This window comes from Netta rufina, assembly GCF_964035555.1.
Source record: "Netta rufina genome assembly, chromosome: 1".
NCBI classification, from domain to species: Eukaryota; Metazoa; Chordata; class Aves; order Anseriformes; family Anatidae; genus Netta; species Netta rufina.
In genome coordinates, this window is record NC_140123.1 from 96,520,984 (window position 1) to 96,545,585 (window position 24,602).

Here is a 24,602-nt window from a genome sequence, read left to right on the forward strand (position 1 = left end):
ACTTTCATACTCCCTTTCTCATATATATTAACAAAAATCCAGACAGGTAAAAAAGAGTAAGTGCAATATAATGTCCTCTGCTATTCATGGGAGATAACTGATTGTGAGGAAGATTAAACACTACCATGCTGATCTATCGTAGGACGCTTAAGAATTTTAATAATTGAGTAAATAAACATCATAGATATTTCAACAACAAATTTCAATATAAGCCACAATGGTATGAATATCTTTGTCTGGGACATTCTAAATGTGTTTTGAGGTTTTTGTGAGTTCACTATGCTCAAGAATAGACTGATTTATAAAGCTGTTGCTCTGTTGAGGATTACACAGTACTCTTCTGTATGAGGAATCCTGGCACAACGTATACCAGTGTGTGTGGCTACAGAGGGACAACTTCAGGCTGTCCTATTCAGTTCAGTGGAAAATTGACCCCAGGAACTTTAAGGGCACTGTGATTTTGAAAATCTTTTATGAGACATCACTCTCAGCATTTTTAAAAAGCACGTTAGGAAACGTGTAACCTGCAGATATTGTAATAGTTTTATTTTTTTCTTACTTGACGTAATTATTTAAAAAAAAAAAAAAAAAACAGAAACAAACAAACAAAAAAAACCAGCATCCGAATCTCCTATATCCAAAGTATTGCCAATATTTCAATATTTAGAGAAAATGTGTTTCTAGCCTGAAGTCATAAAAACCACAATGTCCCTTTGGACAAATGCTTTTAGTCATGTTATAAATCTTTCAACACAATAGCTCATTATGGGAACATAGAGATACCCTTTCATTAAAATAACATTTTAATGCATGAAATATTGAAATAATGGAGAAGAATCTGGCCACACAGTTCTCAGTAAGCAAAACAATGGGCACTGAAAATTACAGGTATTAAGTTACGTTCAATTTCTGTCAGATACTAGGCAGCATATTTTTCAGCAAGTGGCTATGATGAAGAAATTTTATTTTTTTTTATGGCAGGGTGATAAATGAAAAATTTGTGCATGTTAAATACTATTCTAAAAATACAGAAAATCTGTGCAATTGTGCATGTTTTAAGACTAGAGCTTCTGGCATATAACACAGAGCCTAAGTCAATGTAAACCCATGGTAAAACAATAAAGTATACTTAATATATCTACTAATATAGTGTCAAAAATATCTACTGATTTGTAACATGTAGAAAGCATTGAGAAAAGAAAGAAAGGTGCAAAAGTTTGCAGTTAATCACGATCAATCTGAGTAATTATATGCAAATAATATTCAAAGAAACAACACAAGTGTCATTCTGAAATTAAACAGGATGGCTTCAGGCTATGCTGGTGGCAAATTCATTACATGCACTAATGCCACTTGGTGAATTCTGTGTGTACACAGCAACAAGACAACAAACACATTTTAGTCTAGCTTTTATATGAAGAATTTAATTATCTATACATGTAACTAATTTTAAAGGCTGTATTACAGTTGTTAAAGCTGCAGGTTTTTATATATTTATATATTTTACATTCATATTGATGAAATACTGAAGTGCAATTGAATACGGAGCTTCACTTGTTCTTTGCACTGCACGGTGGGTCAGAAGGAGGGAGATGGGGTAGGATTAGAAATTCTACAACACTGCCAGCATGAAATTCAGAAATAAATGAAATACATAAAACAGAACATAACGAAATGGTAAAGTAATTAGTGTAATTGCTATATTGTGCTTGAGGCATTGGGTAGAGAGGGTTTCTGCACTGACAGCACCAGGCATTTCATCAAGAGCTTGTAACTAATGCTGGAAAGACAAACATGGCTTAGCTACAGCACACCTACTACATAAACTTGACTGTAAGCTCCATTTAATATTAATTTGTATAAATTCCACAGTCTAGTTTTAAAAAAATGTAAACATTGGAAATTAATTGCAGGGAGTATTTCTATACATTCTTTCTTGTCAGGAAAATTACTTGTTCAAAAAGTGTTGTTCCATAGTCATGAGAAAGTAAAAATGAGAAATCAAACTTCATGTAACCAAGATGAAAAAAAAAAAAAAAGAAGTTAATTCTCAAATCTCACATGAATGTAGCATTCTATTGATTTCTGATACGAAAATGCCAAAACTGAAACATCTGAGACAAACACAAACTGGGATGTTTTCTAACTGTATGCAGCTACAAGTAATGTGCAAAATAAAATTAACATAACTGGGATAACAACATTACGCAAGGTTAATATCTCTTGCATTGGAAGGAAGTTAATTTCCTCTCTCCACAATGTATTATACACTCAACAAGGAACACCTGATACATACAGTACAAGAACTACAACAAAATACCTTATCTGTAATTGGGCACATTTAAAGTTCCTTAAACTGATTTAACTCCTTCTGTTCTTTTGTAATAATAATTAAAAAAAAAAAAAAAGACATATTGACAACACTGGACAAGTGAACAATAAAAAAGAAAGATACATAAAGTCTCAAATTTATGGACATTTGGAACAATTTTAACAGCACATGCAGCATTCCTTGATAGTGGGTCTTTTTGCACAAACAAAATTGCAATGAAGAAATTTAATTTATACTTTTCCTTTAGAAGGCTAAAATATATATTTAAAAATAATCTTAAAACTACAAAAGCACCTGTGCAAAGGTGGAAAAATTAGTTTGGTAACTATGAAAGCCACAAAAGGACCCACTATCCTCTGATTTTTTTGTGTTTTTTTTTTTTTTTCTTTTGTTTGTTTCATTTAATTTTGCGTCTATATCTGTAGGTAATTAACTCAAACATTGCGATTACATGCAACTAATGTAAAATGAGGTAAACTGCTCTGCAGTGTGTTCTTCTACTCAGAAGGCAGTAGATGATCATGCTGGAAGCCACATGATCAAGGCTGCATCTCCCATCATCCCTCTGGGCAGTGATATGGGATAGTGGGTCTCTTTGAGGACTTTCAAGCCTGAGTGGGGGATGGACAACATATGATTCCTAGAAAAAGGAGGAAAACAACACATAAGCAAAACAAAACAATGAGCAAATTCAAGCTAGGAAAATGAGTCAGGCATGTAAACAGCATGGTGCAAAAATGATAAAAGGTAACATGCTACAAAGGGGATGGGAACTAAAAATAAAACAAACATAAAATAAGGTTTGCATTACGGAAGGTCTTCAAAGAGACTTTGACAAGTGCAGCAGTGGTGAAGCTTTGAGTTCTGCAAACCGCAGCAGAATCACAGCAATGCTGCATGTTTCATCTTAATGTACTACATAAATAATCACAGCATGACAGCAGAGAGGGTCACTTACATTGCTGGCTTGGGTCCATATCTGTTGTCAGCTTCACATAGTTGGATGGGAAGAGACCCACTTGTCCATTCACCTCCCCTTTCCACCAGTCTGGGTCTTCCTTGTTAAGGACGTTTATAATCTGGCCTTTATTGAATGCTAGCTCATCATCGTTCTGTGCAGTGTAGTCATACATGCCAATTACTTGGCACACTGGAAGATAAAGGAAGAGTTCTATAGTACTGGTAATATTTTGGCAAAACATAAGCTACGTGTAAACCTACTGCAAACACTACAGACGTCACAGAATAGTTCCTGGACACTACGCTGCTCTGCACCAGTACTGCTGTGGTCCTGCCCCTCTCTCCTCTGCCCCTATACCGGTACTTATCTGAGCCCTCACTACATAGGCTCAAGGTTATTTAAAAAATAACAAAGACATTCAGAGCAGCTTTATTCTCTCAGTCAGCTTACTGAGGGGTCAGGATCACAACAGGAAGGGCAGAGCACAACAATGCGAACTGAGAACAGTACCACCTACTGGAACTGCACCCAAGATAATTTTTCATAGGAAGAGCTCGACAGTGGGAGAAGATTGGAAAAAGAATTGAATTTGAACAAAAAGTCAAACAATTCAAGGATGCTAGCTTTCTACTGACACTCCTCTTCAGCTTTATATAAACATTTTTGTCCATAAAAGCACCAAATTTGTAGTACATTTAAAAAATCTGCATTTTGCATCCTCACCAACCAGTTCTAAATAAGAATCCTTTCTAGTAGAACTGTTCAATGGACAAAAAAGTCTGGGAAATGGACTGGGAACTTCCACTGCCTGAAGCCTGAGAAAGGCACTCTTTTCTAATTAGCACTGAACATGATTAACAGCTCTACAGAAAGCCAACGGTGATACCCTTGTACTGCCCTATAGATATTAGGAACACTAAAACTTTGGAAAGGTGAGAAAAATAAAAAGCATATGAGGTCATTTAAGTCCATTGATGGAGCCAATAGGACTGTTGCCAGAAGCGTACTTCCTATTTTCTTACTATGAAACTCATCAAACCTGACTGGTTCTCAGGATACAGTTGTTTCTGTTCAATTATAATAGAGTAATTTTCTTAATTATCTAGAGCAGCAGGAGTGTTTATTTAAATATCTAATTTTCTCTATTTCTCTGATGGTTTCTCCATGCCAAGTCACAGGGCTTCTGGTATTTTGCCCTAAGACACAAAAATACTATCTAATTAGCCTTGCTGTCAGGTTGTCTCTGTTATACTCAGTCTAAAATTTTCTTGTATTTTCATTCTTACACACAGCGAGCAACTTACTTAAATTTGGCAAATAGTTCCTCCCTCTTTTTAGAATTTATATTCCAGAAATTATTCAACTCCTTTTAGTTAACACTTTGTGCCCGTTCACAATCATAATCAAATACACTTTGCATTTAATGGGATCTCTGGATATATTTCAAAATTTAGCTTAGTTACTTGTAAAAGGGAAAAAAATAATACTACTAATAATAAAAACTAAAACGATAAAGGGGCATTCATCATACCTAATACATCAACTAATACATCAACTAACCAGAGCATACATTTCCCTGACATACTGGATATTAATCAGCATTTCTAAAGAAAAATATATTATTATGTACTCCTGCTTTAGGTAGTTTTGTGCTAATATAAGCTTACATGTGTGAACAGCATTGATGATCATATTTCACTTAAAAAAACTGTGCATCTGTTTTACAATATTCTTGTTATATGTTTACAGGTTATTACTAATAATTATGTTTAAAATTAAACTTAAAAAAGTTTAAGCTAGACCATATAGTATGCGCATTAAGAATTTTTTTAACCCATTCTAGAGTTAACTTTTTCCTAGATTTTTTCATTCAGATCTTTCGCCTCTGCTTCAAAGATTTTTATGAAATTTGGTGTTGTCCAGTAGTATCAACAGTATATCTCAATGGGATTCAAATGGGATCCAATGGGAACCCAAGAATGACCTAAAAACCTGGGGAGGTAATTTAATAGAGCTCTTGAAGAACTGGGATTCCTCAGTTGAACTTGAAGAATTGACCTCGTCTTAATCTTGTTTACAGTTGGTCACAAAGCTTAAAACACACCTGCATCCTGTATTGAAAGCTCTTTGAGTAGTCCCAGCAAGAAAGTTCTTCACTTAGTTTAAACACCTAACAGCAACAGCTCCAAAAGCCATTGCCTACTACAGAAGCAGGCTAAAGCCTATCTTCTCTGAGCTCCAGTGCTTTTTAGCCATTTATTTCTGTTTTAGAAATATTGTCTATTGATTAATACTAGTCAACAGCAGAGGGAATCCAGGTTCTCAAGGTACACTGATGGTAAGTACAAGCTATAACGTTGCTTTTCTTTAAACAAGCAGAATGGGTGAAACCCGTTTCCCTGCTATTCCTGTACTGTGCACTTCCCTGTGTGTGGTTATCTCCAAATAGCAGTAACAGCTCTTCTCATTTCTCAGAACCAGGAAAAACACGTTCATGATGCAACTTTAGAAAAAAACAGGTACAAAGCAGTTGGAAATTAAGAAAACAACCAAACTATAAAACAAAAGAGTCCATGCAACAGAATTAAAAAAAAAAAAACGGGGGGTAGGTGTTTAAAACCATGCGGTTTGCATCACAGTATGATACATGGAGAGCATATACACCAAAATAAACAAAATGTCAAAGGGGAGGCTTTAATATTGGTAGTTTCTGATGGAACCTCTACCTTCAAAATCTAGACAGTCATGGCACACTTAGACACTACACAGGACACCACATTGAGCATTAGTCTACCCTTGTGAATGGCTTTCTTCAGGTTTTCCATGTCCTGTAGTACAAGATTCCTCACTAACATAGTTCTTCCATGAAGATGCTTCTCAAATGTTAACCTCTTAACTACTTACATTAACCACACAGAAGTTAGACTTCCTATCATAATAGAAAGGCAAGATTTTTCTATTTCTTCCTCTCACTTTCTGAAATAAGTGGTTTCCAACAAAGTTGAATTTGATAAGAATGAATGCCATTAAGATTTTGATATTCTGTAGGCAATGAGAAAAGTGCTAGAAAGTTTATTCAACAAAAGTTTTATTAGCATGTGCAAAAAAGTCCCAGACTGTCAAAATCCAAATAACAAAAACTACAAAAAAAAATCTCTTCACATTGGGGTATTGTGTATGAGTGCTGAGTTACCGCTCTAACTACAGGACACAAACTCGTAGACAACCACCACAAGTCTTTTGGGTGGCTTGTGGAAAAAAATGCATCTGTTCTACACATTTTTGATTCAACAAGATTCTTCTCCACCTGGTAACACACCAACTAACGAACCTAAAATTGTTAAAGACTGAAACAATCACAAGGAATGAACTTTTTTTCTCAGTCATCTGCCTGGCTTTATACCTTGCAGTAGAATTCACCAGACTGATTACTGCCCATGGTGAAAATGTAATAAATAGATTTTAAAAGTACAAAGGTCTATCAATTTGGTACCCACTCATAAGCCTTAAAATAAGTTGCTGTCTAGGACAAAAAACTACATCTCCTTGCATTTTTCTCACACGTAAGCTTAGGAAAAATATAAGGTTCTGAATGAGAAATACATCAGCTGCTAAGCCCATGGACCATCCTGAACCCTTAAAAGCTCCCTCACTACAATTAGAGCAAACAAATAGGACTAATAATTTGAATACTTTACTCTTTAAGGTGTAATGTCATGCAAAAGATTACACCTGAGGGACCACCACAATAAATATACAGACCAACTGTATGCTTTTCTTATTTAAAAGAAAAATAAATAATGAAGGATTTTCCAAAGTGGTTACTATGGCATATATTTAATATCTGTAATTATTTTTAGAAGTCTTACTGTAAATGACATGCATTACAAAAGAAACTTCATTAATGCAAACACATTGCTTACCTGAAGGTAATGCTGTTGATTTAGGTAGCTCAGTTGGTGTAGTTTTACTGGTACCAGGGCTCAAAAGTTTTACATAATTAGCAGGGAACCATCCTATCTGCCGCTTTTTCCCTCGTGCCTAGTGAAAAAAAATAAAAATCTTTTAAGAGTAATAAGCACATCAATAGATCATTAGACAAGGCAGTTCAGTCAGTATCTTAACTACTTGCAGCCACACTAACAATTTAGAGAAAGAAAAATTAATTTTATAAGGAGACAGTCAGCTATTTTCATGGTGATATTTTTATGTTATGATATTAATGAAGTAAGCTTTTACATTACATGAAGTAAGCTTTTATAACATCTAAACAATTTTTACTACTAATTTGAGTAATTTTTCACTGAATGGTTTTCCTAATTTGTGTGCTTTGTAATTAATACTACAGTCCTACTCCTTCTAAAAGATTTCTCAATATTTTTTTTTAAGCCATAACTCTAGAATGTTAGGCTAGCAATGGCAATAATGTGTAGCAACATTAAAATGCTTTTTATGATGGAAAGGACTGCATTTAAATTGATACCTCAATTGTAATAGTTTAAGTAGAGATTAAGATTCTCAATTACTTCTTTTCTTTTAAGGAACAGTTTCTACTTTGTAGTAGTCTCTCCTGCCCAGGCAACAGAAGGAGGAGTACAAACATTTGTCACATTAACCAAGAGTTAGAACTACAGTAAAACATTATGGGAAAAAATGGGTCAAGTTCAGATTCAAATACAAAATCCCCAAGCCGGGTTCCAATCAAACAAAAAGTAAGCTCTGGCAAATACAGTTATATACGGGTAGATACTATCCAAATGATCCTAATTAACAAATGCTAGGGTTCTGGAAAGTGTACCAGATGTTCTCATGCTCTCTAATCAGATAACATCACTACAAAAATGTGGTGCACACACGTATTAGTGTGCGTGTGGTCTGTGTGTGTGCCGAGAGAGAAACAGACTACCACACACCTAAAAGAGGGCTCTAAGGTTTGTAACGCAGCTGCAATTAGTCACTGTCAGAAAGAGGATACTGGGACAGACAAACACAGGCCTGATCTGCTGTGACAAAACTTGTGCTACCAAAGCATAATAGAAATTTGACAGAAAATACATCCTGTTATTTCATCAACTGCATTGTTCATTGCAAATAAAATCAGAAGAAAAACCCTGTATTTTTCTCAGGTAAGAAACATTATTCTAAAACTTTGAATCAAATCTCTGCTTCTAAATCTATTAAAACTACGTTAATAATTACTTTAGCTACTTATCCTTTTTTGTAGTTAGAATAAACTTAGAATTTTAAGCATGTAGAGTATTTCCTTAAAAACAAAATAGATATTAATTATAGTGAAAAAAATCATCTAACACATATAAGTATTACTTAGCTACTTCCTTCCCTCTTTTCTTCCTTACTGAAAATGACAGCATTTGATCTACAGTGTTTCTAGATCATTCATTTTAAGATATTCTGGAAGATTGCACCCAGCAATGTAATGTAATGTAACACATTTGCCTTACTTTATTTCACCTTTACTATGGCCTCTCAGACAAGTACGATCAATATTTACTTTAGGCTGAAACGTAACAGTATATATATTTAAAAAAAAAAACCTGCCACTTTGAAATTAAATACATAAAGAAATTAATATCAATGTCCTTCTCCAAATCCAGTCATCTTATTAAAACTGCTTTGTTGTTGTTGCTTCTATCTTTAATCAGTTCCTCAATCTGTTTCACCAATATTGCTCCATTAGCCCTTGTGCTCACATAACAAAGGAGCAAAGACTAGTATTACAATCTTGGAAGAGGAGAGTGAAAAGAATAGGAAGGGGATTTCTAATGAAAAAAATAGTTGGAAAACTAAACATAAGACAGTAAGGTATCCAAAGTTACAGATAAGTACACAATTAAAAATTAAACTTCAAAAAAAACTTCACTCTGTTCATTAGCTGTTAACTGGTAATTGTGTCAGCTCTTGCCAAGTGAAGCTTATTTTGTGACTTTTTTGCACAATTTTAATTTGAGACTCAAAGTTAAAAATTAACAACAGCATAAAGGTTAGCGAGAATGAAAACCAAATCTCAGAAGATGATTTATCCACAAAAGAAGTAGAAAAAATATCACCAGGAAAAGCAAAAAAGGTGGATAGTAACATAGAAAAAATATCCAAATTTGAATTAGTTCAAACACGTGCATTACAAACAAATCTATTACATTCTTTCAGATACTGTTCCCTATTTAAAAAAAAAAAAAAAACAAACAACAGCAACAACAACAAAAAAACATTAGGTGGTATAGAGGACAGTTGAAAAAAAGAAAGCTTTTTCACTGAAAGCTTCAGATTTGTTTGCAGTATTTTATTATCTGTTATCTTCTTACACAACATTAACACTCTCCTCTCTGATGCTTGCAACAGACACCATTATTTTTACTCTTCTACATTAAAATTAAGTCATTGCTGAATTGCTGAGGTGAACCTATTATAATGGTAATCTATACTGTCACATTCATTAAGCAATTTGAAAAAGTGGTGGCCATCTCACAACAAGCACTGCTGTAAAATACTTTTCAATTGGTCTTACATTGGTCTTGCCTTACAATGAGACAAGTTTTCCTCCTGCTGTTCTCAAAATTATTTCAATTTCAAGGAACTGGAATGTAAAGGCATTTTACTTGTAATAGCTTAGTTGATGCTGATGCAATCATCATTTTGAACTTATTAGACTACTTTACATGGAATTTCATTTAAAAAAATAAATAAAAATCAAACAACAACAGTAACTAACTTGGAGCTCTCCTTCCCACCAGCCACCTGGATTCTTCTTTCTGATAAGAATCAACTGACCAGGAGCAAGAGTAAGCTGTTCTGGACCCGTTGCTGTGTAAGAGGCAATAACTTGGGCAATTTCTGTTAAAGCAGAAAAAAAAAAAAAAAAAAAAGAGAGAAAGAAAAGAAAAAAAAAAAGTTATGTTAAAGCACGGAAAAAAAAAAAGTTAATCTGGGGAAAAAAATAGAACATATTCTATACAATATTAACTCCACTATTATCACTGACACAGTATTTCTATTTTGCAATTCCTTCTATAAAATTGTAAGGTATTTATGTAGTTTCTTAAAAACAATTGTAATCACAAAACAGATCAGATGTTCCTCCTTAAGTTCACAATACTACAGGAATAAAACAGAGGTGCAGCAACTCTATGGGTACAATACAAATAATACATGAAATAGAGAATAATAATAATGGCCACCATTAAAGTCATTTGGCTAGCACATAAAATCAAGTGTCATAACACTGTTTTCCAATAAACACCAATTTCCAATAATTTTTTGTATCATCCATTTGGACTATGCTTGCCAAAAAGTGGAAGAAGATGGATGTTGGTGATAATTATAATGAAGAAGCTGTAACAACAAAGGTGCAAACTAATGAAACCTGCAAAAAATTTCTCACTACCAGACTAGACAAAAAAAAAAAAAGCTTTTGAAATGTGACAAACAGGATTTATTTTGAAATCTCTGTTTCATGGACATTAATACAAAACTGGTGCCTTACTCAGTCACCTAGCAGCACAAATCTGGCACAGAGTAATGGTAAGCTCACAATTCTCTCTCTGTTAAATTAGCCAAAGTAGCTAATGCAGTTTACTCCTTTTTACAGTAGTTGTGGAAAGATAGGTGATCATTTAATCACCACAAAGCCTGGCAGGGTAACGCATTTTTGAACAGATTTGAACTGACAGGAGCTTATAAACAGCTGTGGGCTTTTTTAATGTCCTACTGATAGCTTTTAAAGCCAAGTTTATCATGTCATCAAAACACGGTTAGGGTGATGGAGAATATGTTTGATACCCTGATTATTGAGAACCTTTGCTAAACAAAATATGGTAAATTTGTGTTGTTTTGTGGTTTTGTTTTTTTCCTTTTGGTAAACTAAACCCAATAGTCTGCCACATTTAAGTGAGTATACAGATGTGGTTCCCAGCTGTCACAAGGTTACCCATACTATGAAAGTAGAATAGTGCTGGGCACCATCCTACATGGCCCTCTCTGTCAGCAAGCACCAAACCTCCTCTGGCCATGGGAAACAGTAAAGGCACTCAGTAACAGCGTGTCTGAAAGGAGGGGGCATCTGTTGGTAATGGAGAGAAAGGGAGCAATTATTGAAAATGAAGTTTTTTAAGGAGAGGTAACTCAAAGGTATCTCCTTTGAAATAGAGAGAGGTTTTCTTGCAGGAGAGTAACAACAAAGTGTGTTGAGGACACAAGAAAACAACCAGATACTTTACTTGAAATCTAGAAGAAAAGGATAAGAAAATGAAAAATGAAGAGAAGTACTGAAGATGCAAATGAACAACATATGGAGGATGAAGAATTAGAGTGGTGACAAGCAGTCTGGGGTTGGTGGAAACAAAGACACATACAGAACTATCTATAGCAAAACCTCCCTCAGAGAATCACAGAATGGGTTGGGTTGGAAGAGACCTTAAAGACCATCTGGTTCCAACCCCCTGCCATGGGCAGGGACACCTCCCACCAGACCAGGCTGCCCAAAGCCCCATCCAGCCTGGCCTTGAAGAGAGGCACACCAATGTGAGCACGCAGGCAAGGATAGAAAAAAGCAGGTGATGAAAATACTAGTAGCTGAAAGTTAGAACGATTTTACACGTGGATCTGGAAGTTAAAAAGTAGCATTTCAAGTGTGAAAGCACAAGATGGAAGAAAGAACTGCTAAGTAAAATACAGTAGGTGATAGTAGGAGAACAGAAAGGTTTACACATAGAAAAGCCAGCAGCAGCACAAGCTGTTCAGGATCAAGGCAAAGAAAGCAAACTACATGTATTTGGCAGGAAACACGGCTACTCTGCTAAAAAGTCTACAAGCTTCCTGCAATTACAATTTTTTCACAGAACCACATCAACTCCTCCACCTTAGAGCCATTCAGAATGCAAAATGAACACAAGCAAAGACACCAAATGTGGGAGTTTGCAAAAATCATTTCTTTAATTATGAAAAGCTTCTCTTACTACCATGACAATTATAATATTCAGTACATCACACTATGCAATTCTATTGAGAGAGCAAAAATCTCACAGCTTGCATCTCAGAACAAGAACTTTCTCCTTTTTATCTACAAAATTGTGATCCACAAGGCTCCAGGTAGCAGACATCCCCTTTCACCAATAGGCAACATAAAGATTTTTTACTGTGGATTGCATGTTAAACAAGCTGCAGTCTGAATTACAAGTTTAGCATCCAGCTCTTGCACGTCACAGAGAAGCAGAAAGTTGGAGAAAACACTGAGCAAAAACTTCTGTTTGTTTTTTGTTTGTTTGTTTGGTCGGTCGGTTGGTTTGTTTGTTTGTTTGTTTAAATGAAAGAAATAGCTTTCATTCCAGGAAGGACTTCTTAATTTTGATATATTTAAATACTGAATTAAGTAGAACAGATCAAATTCGGTCACAGTTTGGGTCAGGAGAACGTGTCTCTCCCAAAACACATTCATTTAGAAAAAAAGAAATAAATGTCTTCTCACATATATAATAGTCCTCATATAGCTGCTTAAATTCCAAAAGATACAATTTTATTTTTCCCTGCCCTTCAGCATACACTATTACCAATATCCACACGCTCATTCTGCTGCTTCTAGAATGAACTGGAATATTTCACCTTGTTCATGAGTGTTTCACTTCTGTTGGCTGAGCTGTTGAAGCTCATTTATAGCAAAAACATCCACGAATCTCCTTGCTGAAAAATAGGCAGGATTGTTCTCAAACTGTTCTTAAACTTTTAAACAAGGTTATGTGCTCTTGAAAACGGGAGGCAGGCACAACAGCTCAGAGCCAATGTATGCCATATTGTGCATTGTTCTGGGCAAAATGCTGGAAAACCACAGTGTGGAATGTGTACTTCCAATTAGAAACAGAGGTAAACTTGAGCTTTTTGTAGGCTTCCACTGTTCCATTTGATGATCTATCATGAAGCTTACATTCGTTTTTGAGCAAACAGATTTTTATTCTCTAGCTATATGCTATTTTGATATAGCGATTGACAGATTACACATTATTTTAATATAGACAACAGTTTTCATCAGTGCACATTACTAAAGCAGAACAATGTATTTCATAATCTACAAATGAACAAGAGCAACCAATTTATCATTTCTATGGAATTTATATTGTTTCCATTTAAATTTCTCACCGATTAGAAATAAATACTATTCAATAACAGATATAAGGTGCTGTCACTATATATAACTCACCAGGTTTCTTCCCTAAGCTTCCCGTTTTTCCAGCTGCTCCAGAAGCCTTGAAATAGAAAGTAAGATGTAAGTTTAGCACTCATAATTATTTTGTCAGTATATGAAAATTATTTAATACATTTTTCTATAACACACCAATAAAGGATGAGAATAAACATCTCTCAAAGGAAGTCTCTGTTCTTGCAGGAACTCTTAGTATTTGAGATGGCAATAAATATATAGAAATAAATTACAAATGGTGCATGGAAGTGTATAACTATATAAAAACATCTTTCCTGAACTCTTGCCTTTCGTAGACTGCAAATACCAATGTAATTCCAAATTACAGAGCATTTTCACTGTAAATCCGGATATCTACAAAATGTGAATTCTGCCAAATTGAGTTAAAACAGCAATAGTAGTTTTCAACTCTACAAATAGTTAGGATTACAAATATGCTTAAAAGGCTAACCCATATAATTATTTCAATAATATCCATAATTTCTAAAATTTCTTACACAGCAGATTAACATAGTCAGTGCAAAAATCCTTCACTGCATTTCTAAGGTGAGTTATCTGAACTTTGTAGGTGATATGTGTTACACTAGTAAAAACTCCACCACCTTTTTCATGCACAACTGAGAGCACAGGACACTGAATAGCTATAGCTGAATACTACTGAAGTGCTGTTTGTTTTGACAAAGGTAGTTATTTCTCTAAATCTAGATGGGGTGAGATGAAGAATGAACATCACCACCATCCAGGCCAAGAGGAATGTAAGAAAAGCCCCTGTGAACACCCATGAGAAATCCAGCAAGCAGTGGAACTAGTTCAGTTATGTGTACGGAACCAGCTATACTGAAATATAAAACTTAGCATGAAAAGCTTTCATAATTTACAAACTCAAAGTTCTTTTGCTGAAAAAGAAATCTTCCCTTAAGGCCACCAGTTATTTGGAAGGAGGTGCTTGGTTGGTTGGTTGTTTTTTTTTGTTCATTTTTTGTTGTTGTTTTTTTTTTAAATGCACTTGCAGATCTAGTGCTATTCATGCAATTTGAGTATTCAAAACCATGTGTAATCTGGACTCTACCCCTTGCACACACCCTTCCTCAGTTATCTTTCCAACCGTTTTGGTCAACACCCTGTATAGGACAGATTCCCTGATCCCTTAAATAATTACCTCAGTTTTTTCCCAGAACATTGCCAGACTTTTCTTCTACAATAAAAAGGTCAGATATGGATAACGGCAACATACCAAACGTAAACTGCACTTTGGTCAGAAATATTGAATATCTGTAAGATCCTTAAAGGAAAACTTCAAGGGAGGCTCACAACACTTCAGTCTCCCCTCAACTTCTTCAGGATCCTCCCCACACATTTGCAGCCTACATGAATGACCCAAAGGGTTTCAGAATCCCAGATTTTCAGAATCCCAGAATTTCAGAATTTCTCTGTGGAAAAGATCGGTTTCATCCTCAATATTCTCCTTAAGTTGACATTTTAAAAAGTTGTGGATTCTGACACAGAAACCAATAAAAGCAATAACTGGAAAACTAGTTAAATAACTGACAGTACAGTGCCATTTTTAAAATGTGCATTGGTTTTGAATGCCTCTAAAAAATAGATTATTAGGAAAATACCTGTCTTGAAGATTATGTAGCTGCTCTGTGACAACGTTTTGGACATTTTCCTGAATGAAGCCTGACCATTCCGGCTAAAGTATAAGACTTCACAATGCTGTATTAGTCAGCAGAATTGGCATGGCTTGCCCTATAACCTGTAACTGCTACTGGAAGATGAGAGTGGGGAAATGGGATGGGGAAGGTTTTATTTTGTTTCTTATTTAACATCTGGCACAAAAGCATCTTCCATACACACTTCTCTTTGGCGTTTTGCAAGTTAAATTTTGGGAAGGATTGTGGGAAGTGGATACTTTATATTAAACAACACTTGGATACTGCAGTCTCAGTGCAACTTTCTTGTAATTGTAACTGATTATAATTACTTTCTAGAAGGCCAGCAAGTCTTCCTTTCTTCCCTAGGTTCCCTTCTTTCTCTTTTGCCCTCTACCTTTCTCTATGACCACTGTGACCTACATCAACTAACAAAATGAAATAGGAAAGCATCATACAGAGATCAGATACAAAGACTAAGGGCCACAGTCCCGAGTAGGGCAGACTAAAAGTTCTGGAACCAGGGGCGACAACTGACACTGACATGACAGCGTCAGGAACTGATACAATTTGGTATGCATTTTTGGCAAAGAACCACCACCCATTAAGAAAGTACAAGTATTTGGACCTCCAAAAGAACAAACTCCTTCCAAATATCACTTAACCAACATCCTCTTTGCCAGGTGAGGCAGGTATGGGCAGATAAAACAGGCCGTGACACTGTCTCTTTGCACTTTACTGGTAAACATATCAAGGGTATTTTGAGAGAGGAATTTCAAAATCACATTGAGCAGACTCAGTCTGATTTCTCTTCAAAGACTCTTTGCACCTTTGGTAAAAAGCAGAAGAAATACATAGAAAACACCTTCAGTGCTTCAAAAGTATCTAAATTAACAAATAAGGCACTTAAAGATGGACCCAACTGCTGGCTACCTGAAGAGCTGGAGAAATATTTTGTATCCTTTTGCTAAGAGAAACATCATGGAGAGGAAATACCTTATTCTATTTCCCTTTTGTACACTTAAGATGATAACTGCCTATGAGGATATTTTGTGACAAAGGATAAAGTCTCTTGAAACAGTAGAAAATAACTTGCTTTGCTAATTTAGTAAGACACAGCAGTAGAATTGCCAGTTGTGTTGTACAATGAGAGCCCTACAATGTAGAGTAAATACGTTCAGACTGCTAAGAGTTTTCAGAACACTTATACAAAGTCTCATTCATTGAGGGGTCTAAATTTTTGTTTTTCCAACTCTACCCTGTAAGCCCTGTACCCCAACACAGAGGTAATTATTAACAGTCTCAAGGAAAGGCAGGGTAAAATAAAAACCTGTTACAGATCTGTATACATCTACCTCAACTTACTGAAAACTCCGATAACAGACCATCAACCAGGATAGTTGTTTACTTGAAGAACATAAGGGTTTTCACTTTGTTAATGTGTTGAAACTGTAAGGGACAGGAAATTCTTTAATTTAGTAGCTTGAGGCAAAAGGGTAGCACTATTGAAAGATCAGCACTGCCTTTAATTTTTCTTCAGGCCTGAGTCAACAGTGCAGAACACATTAAATTAATTTACTTTTTTAGTAAGATTTTTCACGATCAGCCAGCAGCTGTCCAAGCACAGCAGCACATCTGAAAGTTAAGACAGCTGCTATTGTGAAATCCTTTTTAAAAACTGGCTCTCTGAACAAGCTGAATAGCAAAACCCTGTATGTGTAACGGCAATTATCCACTTGGAACAACAACTATCTCCTGTGGGGCATGTGAATCACTTCATGAAAATAAGCGTCCTGAATACAAAGATCTCCGTGAGCTCTGTGCTCTTTCCTCCTTTTCTCATCAAGATTTTATCTGAAGATGTGGTTTTCATCAGCAAAAAGGGCAGTTGGAGCACTTTTTGATAAACTGCACTTAGTTGTTTGAGCCCCAGACAAGCTGAGACCAGCAAAACATCAAACTGAGTTCTCTAATAAAGATAGTTTTCAGAATTAAATGTCTATTTCTGAGTTTTCTACAAAGACTTGCCAATATGTCTGCCTGTCCCTCACCAGACAGGACAAGCATCTGGTATGTCCAATCCTTCAGGGCACACAAAAGGCAGCTCACCATATCTGAATATAAATTCGCAGGTTTTGTGACTGAACTGTGTTAAGGATATCTCAAAGGAAAACAAAAACAGGTTCTTCAAATTAAACTTAACTTCAGTTACTTTTCTGTTAGTTAGTGCTAAATAACTAATTAGTAACTATTACTATCCACCTATGAAATAGGCCTCACAGGGCTTTAGGAAGCTGACCCTGCAGGTTCCCACTCATCAACTACAATATAAACTTCCAAGTAACATAAAGAGACTTAGGGCTCAGTTTCATGATCACATGAACTTCCACAGCTAGGTAATTAATTATCTGTACACCTGCTTCTACCACCATGGGGCAAGCCAACATCTTTTTGATGTATGTCAAGACCTATAGGCAGTACTGAACTATAATCCACATCCTGCACTCCAAAAGCACACCTGGACTACCTCTACCCTGCCTACTGAAGCAACATCACAACTTGCTACTGTAAAAAATTTACTCCCGGTGACAAAAAGCCAAGCTAGTCTGCTATGATGGGCACCATAGTGCTACAATACTTGACTAACACAACTATTAAGTACTGCTATTCTAGTCTGGGACCTGATCCAACTTCATCTGCTGCTCCATAGTCTACAGATTCAAGGAAATAGTTACATGATGCAAAATATAGATAAGAAAATTTTCTAAAATGCTTCTGAAAGCAGTATCACATTACTAGTTCTCCCAAGGACTGTAAGACTAAACATAATTAATGAGAATTTTTTGATCCTATCCCAGAGGATGTTATTGATGCATCTCTATTATCTAGAAAATTACTACATAAAGTCTTTCTACAGCTACTTGTTTCACTGCAGGTTTCATTTTTCTGCTTTTTCATAAACAGAAGCAAGTTTAAGGAATGACTTTGCCCAGTCTCCACAACTGCAGGTTACAGTCCTTCATTGCTACATAAACACAGAGGCCAACACTTATGGAAAAAGCCTTACCACCTAGATTTCTGAAAATCCAGTAGAGAACTTAGGCGTCTTGTTTGCATTTAACATCTTTAAAAACCCTATTATTCTTAGAGACACAAACAAGAACTCCTTCTGTCAAGAGATTAGTACTCTATGCAGCTGACACTAAGCTGATTCCTACTGGTAAGTGAGAATTATTGTTTCAAATAAATATGGAATATAATGAGAAAGCATCTTTCTTAAGAATACCTACAAAGAAGGAAAAAAAATAATACAGACATCCTCTATCAGATTATTCTGGGATAAATTCAGATGAGACAGAACCTGTACACAATAAATAACTTTAAAATAAATTTAGCAGTTAGACAAGTTTTGGTGCCAAATTTGTTCCCCTGGACTGCAAGAACACTGTAATAAATAAAGAAAAAGAAAAAAAAAAAGATAAACTGAAATATTTCCCTTACTATCTTTTTAAAGAAAATAACAGTAAGATACAACTCAGTCATTAAAAACTTACCTGGAAAACCAAGTAATCACAGCTATTTTGATTTGTCTCTACAAAACCGCCAAGTTAACTGCTAACATATGCAAGAGTCATTTTCATAAATGGTTTGCAATGTTACTTAAGAATTTGTTGTGAAATGTAATTATTTTTGCTTTTTCCCAACTTCACATTCAGTAAATATTTCTCATTCACTTATGAACCACTGACTTACAACTATCACTACAACACCGAGCAAAACGTACCTCCCCCGACTCAATTTTATAACAATTCAATGTCTCTACCTCAGAATCTTTGAGTCTCACGTAATTAGATGGGAATACTCCTGATTTATCACCCAGTGTTCCTGTCCACCAGTCACCATCTTTCTTTGTCACAAGAATCATATCACCTTGCTGAAAGGTTAGGTCTCCTTGTTCAGAGCTCTCATAAGTATACATAGCAATATACTCTGCAAGAGAGAAATAAATACAGAACAAGGGAAAACACTTGATAAACTGCTCAATTATCATTTGATAAACCTAGTATAACATTATCTATCCACAGGCTAGATAGAAGATAAATTTATTAAATACTTTATTGATAATTCCTCGATATTTAATACATAAAATGAAATCTTCTAGATCAAAACTAAATACAAGCTATCACGAGGCGGCTTGAAGGAAGGAATCTTTTTGATAAAGTAATTTGCAAGTACAATTAAAATTTACATACATTATTACTTTGTATCAGAAACTACTTTGAACACATTTCTCAATGGTTTCTGTTTTGTGATGATTACTAGCATTTTCAATCTTGGGGACAGAAAAATCTCAGTAACCAAACATCTGTAGATACAGTCTTCATCTTACATATGCTGTTTGGCGCTCATGTACAATGAGTTCTTTCATTACTTGAGGCTTTGCATGAAGGGCACACATCTCTTTGCATCTTATGCAACAGATGGCTGGGAAATGTCAAGACAAAGCCCGAATGTGTTCTGTTTTGTTAAAACACAGTCAACTACTTAGTATTCAAGTGCAAAAACACTAATGTAGACTGACATTGAGAAATGCAATGCGTAATTGAATCACAGAACTACATGAAAAAACTCTACACAAAGAATTACGAAGAATTTCAGACAATCCAGTAACATTTTTTATACAATTCTTCTTTAACTGAGCAATATCACACTTTCTGTGGGGCATAAAATAGATCACTGACTATTATATCATCTGTTTCTAGGACCAGCTCTGGAAGTAAGAGCAGTTCACGATACTTCAGGCAGACTTACATGAATACTTGACAAAAACATGCAAGTATTCCATTACAGCTGGCAACAGTTCTCTTTGCTTGAACACTAAATCTGACCAAAAACCTCAGCTTTATTACTGAAGTTCAACAAGAATTCAAACCACAATTACCATCCTTAATGAAAGGTATGGTTTGTCTAATGACTGCAGTTGAAGAACACGTACATCTGTTTGTACACATATAGACACATACATTAAAATTCATAATGTATGCTAAATACGTATTTCTTAAATCCTCTACACCTAATGAAATATGGATTTAGCATCTTCTATTCTATTGCTCTAGGTGACCTTGCTTGGTAGGGGATTGGACTAGATGATCTCCAGAAGTCCCTTCCAACCTCAACCATTCTGCGATTCTTTGTGAATATTTCTTAAAAATACAGCTTTTTGGACATGTTTTTATTAAAGTTGTGTTCCCTTTTAATACTAACATATAACCTGAGATATTCCACGTTAAAAAAAAAATACTTAGCATTTCTAAATTGCATTTCCTGAAATATATAGCAAGACAAACTAGTTATAATTTGGAATAACTTATGATCTCACTTTCCATTTTAGATAGATCTTTAACATCCTCTTTTTTTAATTTTTCTAGTGCTCAATGCCTGTGGCAAATTAAGTACGTCAGTAACCAAAGAGATTCTTTCACTTGAAATCTTATGTAGAATTGTAGTTGAAAAGCTTCAGGTGTTCTGTAGAGATTATATAAAAATGTTCATTTGTAAACTATATTTAGATTAATTGATTTACTCTGTAATTTAAATTAACCTAGCTGGCACTGCCCTGAAGTGGATTAAGAGTGCCCACAGTCTGTTAACACAGCTCATATGGAGGCATTAACCTCCAGATGAAGAGTGGTAACAACCAGGGATGCAAGTTTTTAAAAACCCTCCAGAAAACTGACAGCTGTCTGTGCCTCATGCTCCATCCTTAAAAAATGAGGGGTAGCCTTGGCTACAAGGATCACAACTTTCAGGTAAAGAAATTAGCTATAAATAGTTTTAATGAAACACTGGAAATGAGTTTTGAGTGCAATTGAGGTATCTATTAATAATTCCTAACATCATGAAGCATATATAGCTATGTATTTATTTGGCCCTCTGCAAAAAAACATACTAAACGCTTCCATTGGTTACCAAAATATTTATGTACGGAACAGTAGAAGAAATTTTAATAGCATGTGAAATTATTTTTTCTACAGACACAACATCTACAAATTTTTACTACAATCACTTTAAATCACTCTAGAAGCAAACTGATTTGCACTTCAATTCTAACAGGCATAATCTTAAAATAGGCTTGTTTTGATGATTCTAGGCTTGTTTTCTGGTAATATGTAGACTGCTTTTATTTCATTACATAGTAGAATACTGTTAGTGCTATTCAGTTTGGAATGCTTACCTTCACCTGACATAGTTGCTTTTGCTGCTGGTGATGCTACTCTTTTCAGACTAGCAGGACTTTCTGAAGAACCAGAATCCATGCTTTAGAAGAGAATAACGGTTATTTAAGAAATTAAACCTTTTCAGAAGATGCTTACTGTATTTTAAAACTAAAATATGCATATACATCCATAAGCAATTCCCTTAAATAGAGATAGTGAATTTACAAATTAAAGCTTTTATGCACAATGGCTAGTCATGGTTAAAATTAGGTAATTACATTCAATAAACAAATTGCTACATCTCCTCTTTTCCCTCAAAAGAGAAAAAAATCTAAAATCATTCTAATTTATTTAACTAATGTTAATGTTGCCTTCATGTTACACAGAACCAGATTCTGATTGTTTCATCCTCCAAGAGTAATGGTAAGTGATTAAGCTTTGAGGTATATCTTTTTATTTTGGGGAAACATAATCTAAGACTTACATAGATGTAATTCATAATATCCAAAATACTATTTTTTTAGTTGCAAGTCACATAAAATTAAGAATTTATTAAACTTTAGATCTTTGTTGGTGATGCATTGTGGAAGGAGAACTGAGGTCAGCTTACATATTCCTAAACTGAACTTTTAGAGTTGGAGGCCAAAACACCCTAGAGAAGAGTTGCATAAAATCATTTTTACAGAGTAGATTCCAAACTTTAACACTCAAGTGTGCAACTCTTCATATTTATTTAACTATGACATTATAGACATAAAGTATGGTAAAAGCAAATACAATACCTTGTTGACTTCCTAATGGGGCCTGAAATAAGCTTCACATATGACTTAGGAAACCACCCCTTTTGTCCTTGAACTTCTCCAAACCACCACATATCTTGCTGCTCTAAAACTGTGATGACATCATTTTTGTTGAAATTAAGGTGGTTGTCTTTTTTTGCTCTCCAAGGATACAAAGCCTGTGCTTGAAGCCCCTCCACTTTTTCGCCCTAATGCAAATTTGAAAAAAGAGAGTAGTCAGTCATGCACCACCTTTCATAAAGAAAGCTCCTTACGGAATCTTATTCTTATGCTACTTATTTAGCAACAAAATACACAGACTTCTCCTCAACTGCATAAAGCAAAATATATCAATTAAAATTACAAAATAATACAAGAAATGTTCAAAATCCTCCTCCATTTCTGTTAATGTGTAAGCGCTACAATGCAAAATTATTGGGGGTTTGCTTTTTTACAAGTTTTACAATTAAGATATACATGTCTTAAACCTTGATGAAGCTATTTTGGCAGGGTTTAAAGTAAACTTTATGGAAAATGATGCTTTGCTGCAAGTTATGTATTGTATACTCCAACTTTTTAGTTTTGCTCTAAGGCACTAAAGTATTTAGCATTTTTCAGAACAGCACATTAGCTTACAAGAACAGTACGTCCAGTTGAGGAAAATGTAGTGCCTTAACAGATGGACTGAACTCATCTGGTGTGAAGCTTTGCCATTGCTATACCACTTAACTACATAATCCACTTTGGAACAAAGGTTGTTGTCATGTGATTCAATAAAAGCCAAAGGAAGTGACCCAAAAATAGCACCCTGCCAAAACATTAAGACTGGACCACCACAGTTGTAAAAAGCCAGCACAGAATAGCAGCTTCTTCATGTTAAATTGTGCCACTGCCACTAACTCTTTATCACTCCAAACTGATAAAGTTCACCACCAGAGGACTGCTTTAACTGCCAGTGTTCTTTGCTTTCCAGAAGTTCATGCTGGGTCAGAACAGTTTTAATGAACATAGCTGCTCACCTGACCCAAGACAGGAGAGGGAGATGATCCTGTAACAGTGGCAGGAGTGAAAGCTGATCGCTGCCGCAACTGCCCTGCACTGGGAACAGTCAAAGACGGCTGAGCTGCCCAGGCATCCCAGTTATCTGTCTCTGGTTTCTCATTAGTGTTTGTAGGCCATCTGAAAATAAGCAAATGACATTATTCCTATTATTTTCAGTTGAATAACAATGTTCATGTGGGAAGACTGTACAGAAATAAAGTCTACATTCTAGGTTTCTTTCTTGTAGTTGAATATTCCATGAGTTATAAGCAGCTTAACTCTCAGGTGGAAGTAGTGCAATCAAACGTAGGGTTATAATAAATATATCTCTAAAAGGTGATCTCTAAGAACAGTTGCTTGTCCTTGCTCATTTACAGGCAGCTATTTCTTAATTTAACTTCATTTTTTAGGTGTGCTCTGATGAAAATAGTAGGTAGTACAGCCTATACTATGCACAGTATAAAGAGTTAATAGAAAATAGTCACAATTCAGTACAAAACTGATTTGAAATCTTCATACCTGCATGTCACTTATGCATCATATTGCTGCTGCTTATTTTCACTATTAAAATCCTTACCTTTTTTTTTTTTTTTTTTTTTTTTTTTGCATAAAATTATCTCCTATGGACTTTTTTCAGCTTTTTAGTTTTATGCTATCTCTTGTCCTTCAAAATATCTACCAAATCTCAAGATCCACCTCAAAATATCCTCTTAAATGGACAAAATTCCCTGATCTCTAGGAGCATGAACAAAACATCCAGCTTAAATCTAAGTCTTCAACTGTTTTCTTGTGCTATTAGTTGGAATAATCAATTGTTGCTCACCCCAAATATAATAGTGCCCGAAGTCCACAAACATCACTAACCCGTATCATGTCAATTACTGTATGTCATATTAGTATAAATATGTCATGTCATATCAGTATAAATGTTCTGGGTATTGAAACTGAAGCACTGTTTATTTAAAAGCAATAAAGCACATACATGCCAAACATCTTCAGAAAGCTCAATATTTAGTCTTATCCCTCCCTCACCTCTGAGATAAAGTACTTTTTTTAGTAGAACAGAAGAAGTTTAAATATCCAGTAGTACTACTGCAACCTACTTGATGAAAATTTTGAATGGTTGATCAATATTGTATGAAGTTAATAAGACATCTTTGGAACCCATGTTCTACTTCTATCAGCCTTATTAATGTTGTGATAAGGAACTAATAAATCATCTTTTTATTTTAACTCTGTCATTAACTTATTTTGCATTATCCAAGTTGGAAACCTTCAATGAGGGTTGATGTCAATCAGTAAAAGATAAGAAAGGTGAACTTCTTGGGATTTCTACCATGGTGTCACCATCCTCACTCAGAGATTTCTTCCATTTGTGATGTGTCCTTCTCTACTGCTCTACATGATGGGAG

General features: G+C 35.1%; 1 protein-coding gene across 5 annotated transcripts in view; it reads right to left on the reverse strand.

The window, feature by feature from the left end:
- Nucleotides 1–24,602, reverse strand: part of ITSN1 (intersectin 1) — a 123,111-nt gene that overhangs the window by 19,225 nt on the left and 79,284 nt on the right. For 4 of the 5 annotated variants that reach the window (XM_084283565.1, XM_084283563.1, XM_084283564.1 and 1 more), the window contains 8 exons: nucleotides 23,169–23,328; nucleotides 22,153–22,358; nucleotides 21,388–21,470; nucleotides 18,976–19,142; nucleotides 13,501–13,546; nucleotides 10,024–10,145; nucleotides 7,217–7,334; nucleotides 3,291–3,482 (listed from right to left, as the gene is read on the reverse strand). In XM_084283565.1, coding sequence (XP_084139691.1) covers nucleotides 3,291–3,482; nucleotides 7,217–7,334; nucleotides 10,024–10,145; nucleotides 13,501–13,546; nucleotides 18,976–19,142; nucleotides 21,388–21,470; nucleotides 22,153–22,358; nucleotides 23,169–23,328 — 1,094 coding nt within the window. Of the gene's footprint in view, nucleotides 1–531; nucleotides 2,973–3,290; nucleotides 3,483–7,216; nucleotides 7,335–10,023; nucleotides 10,146–13,500; nucleotides 13,547–18,975; nucleotides 19,143–21,387; nucleotides 21,471–22,152; nucleotides 22,359–23,168; nucleotides 23,329–24,602 lie in introns of those variants that run through there. The other variant, XM_084283566.1, reaches the window with a different exon arrangement.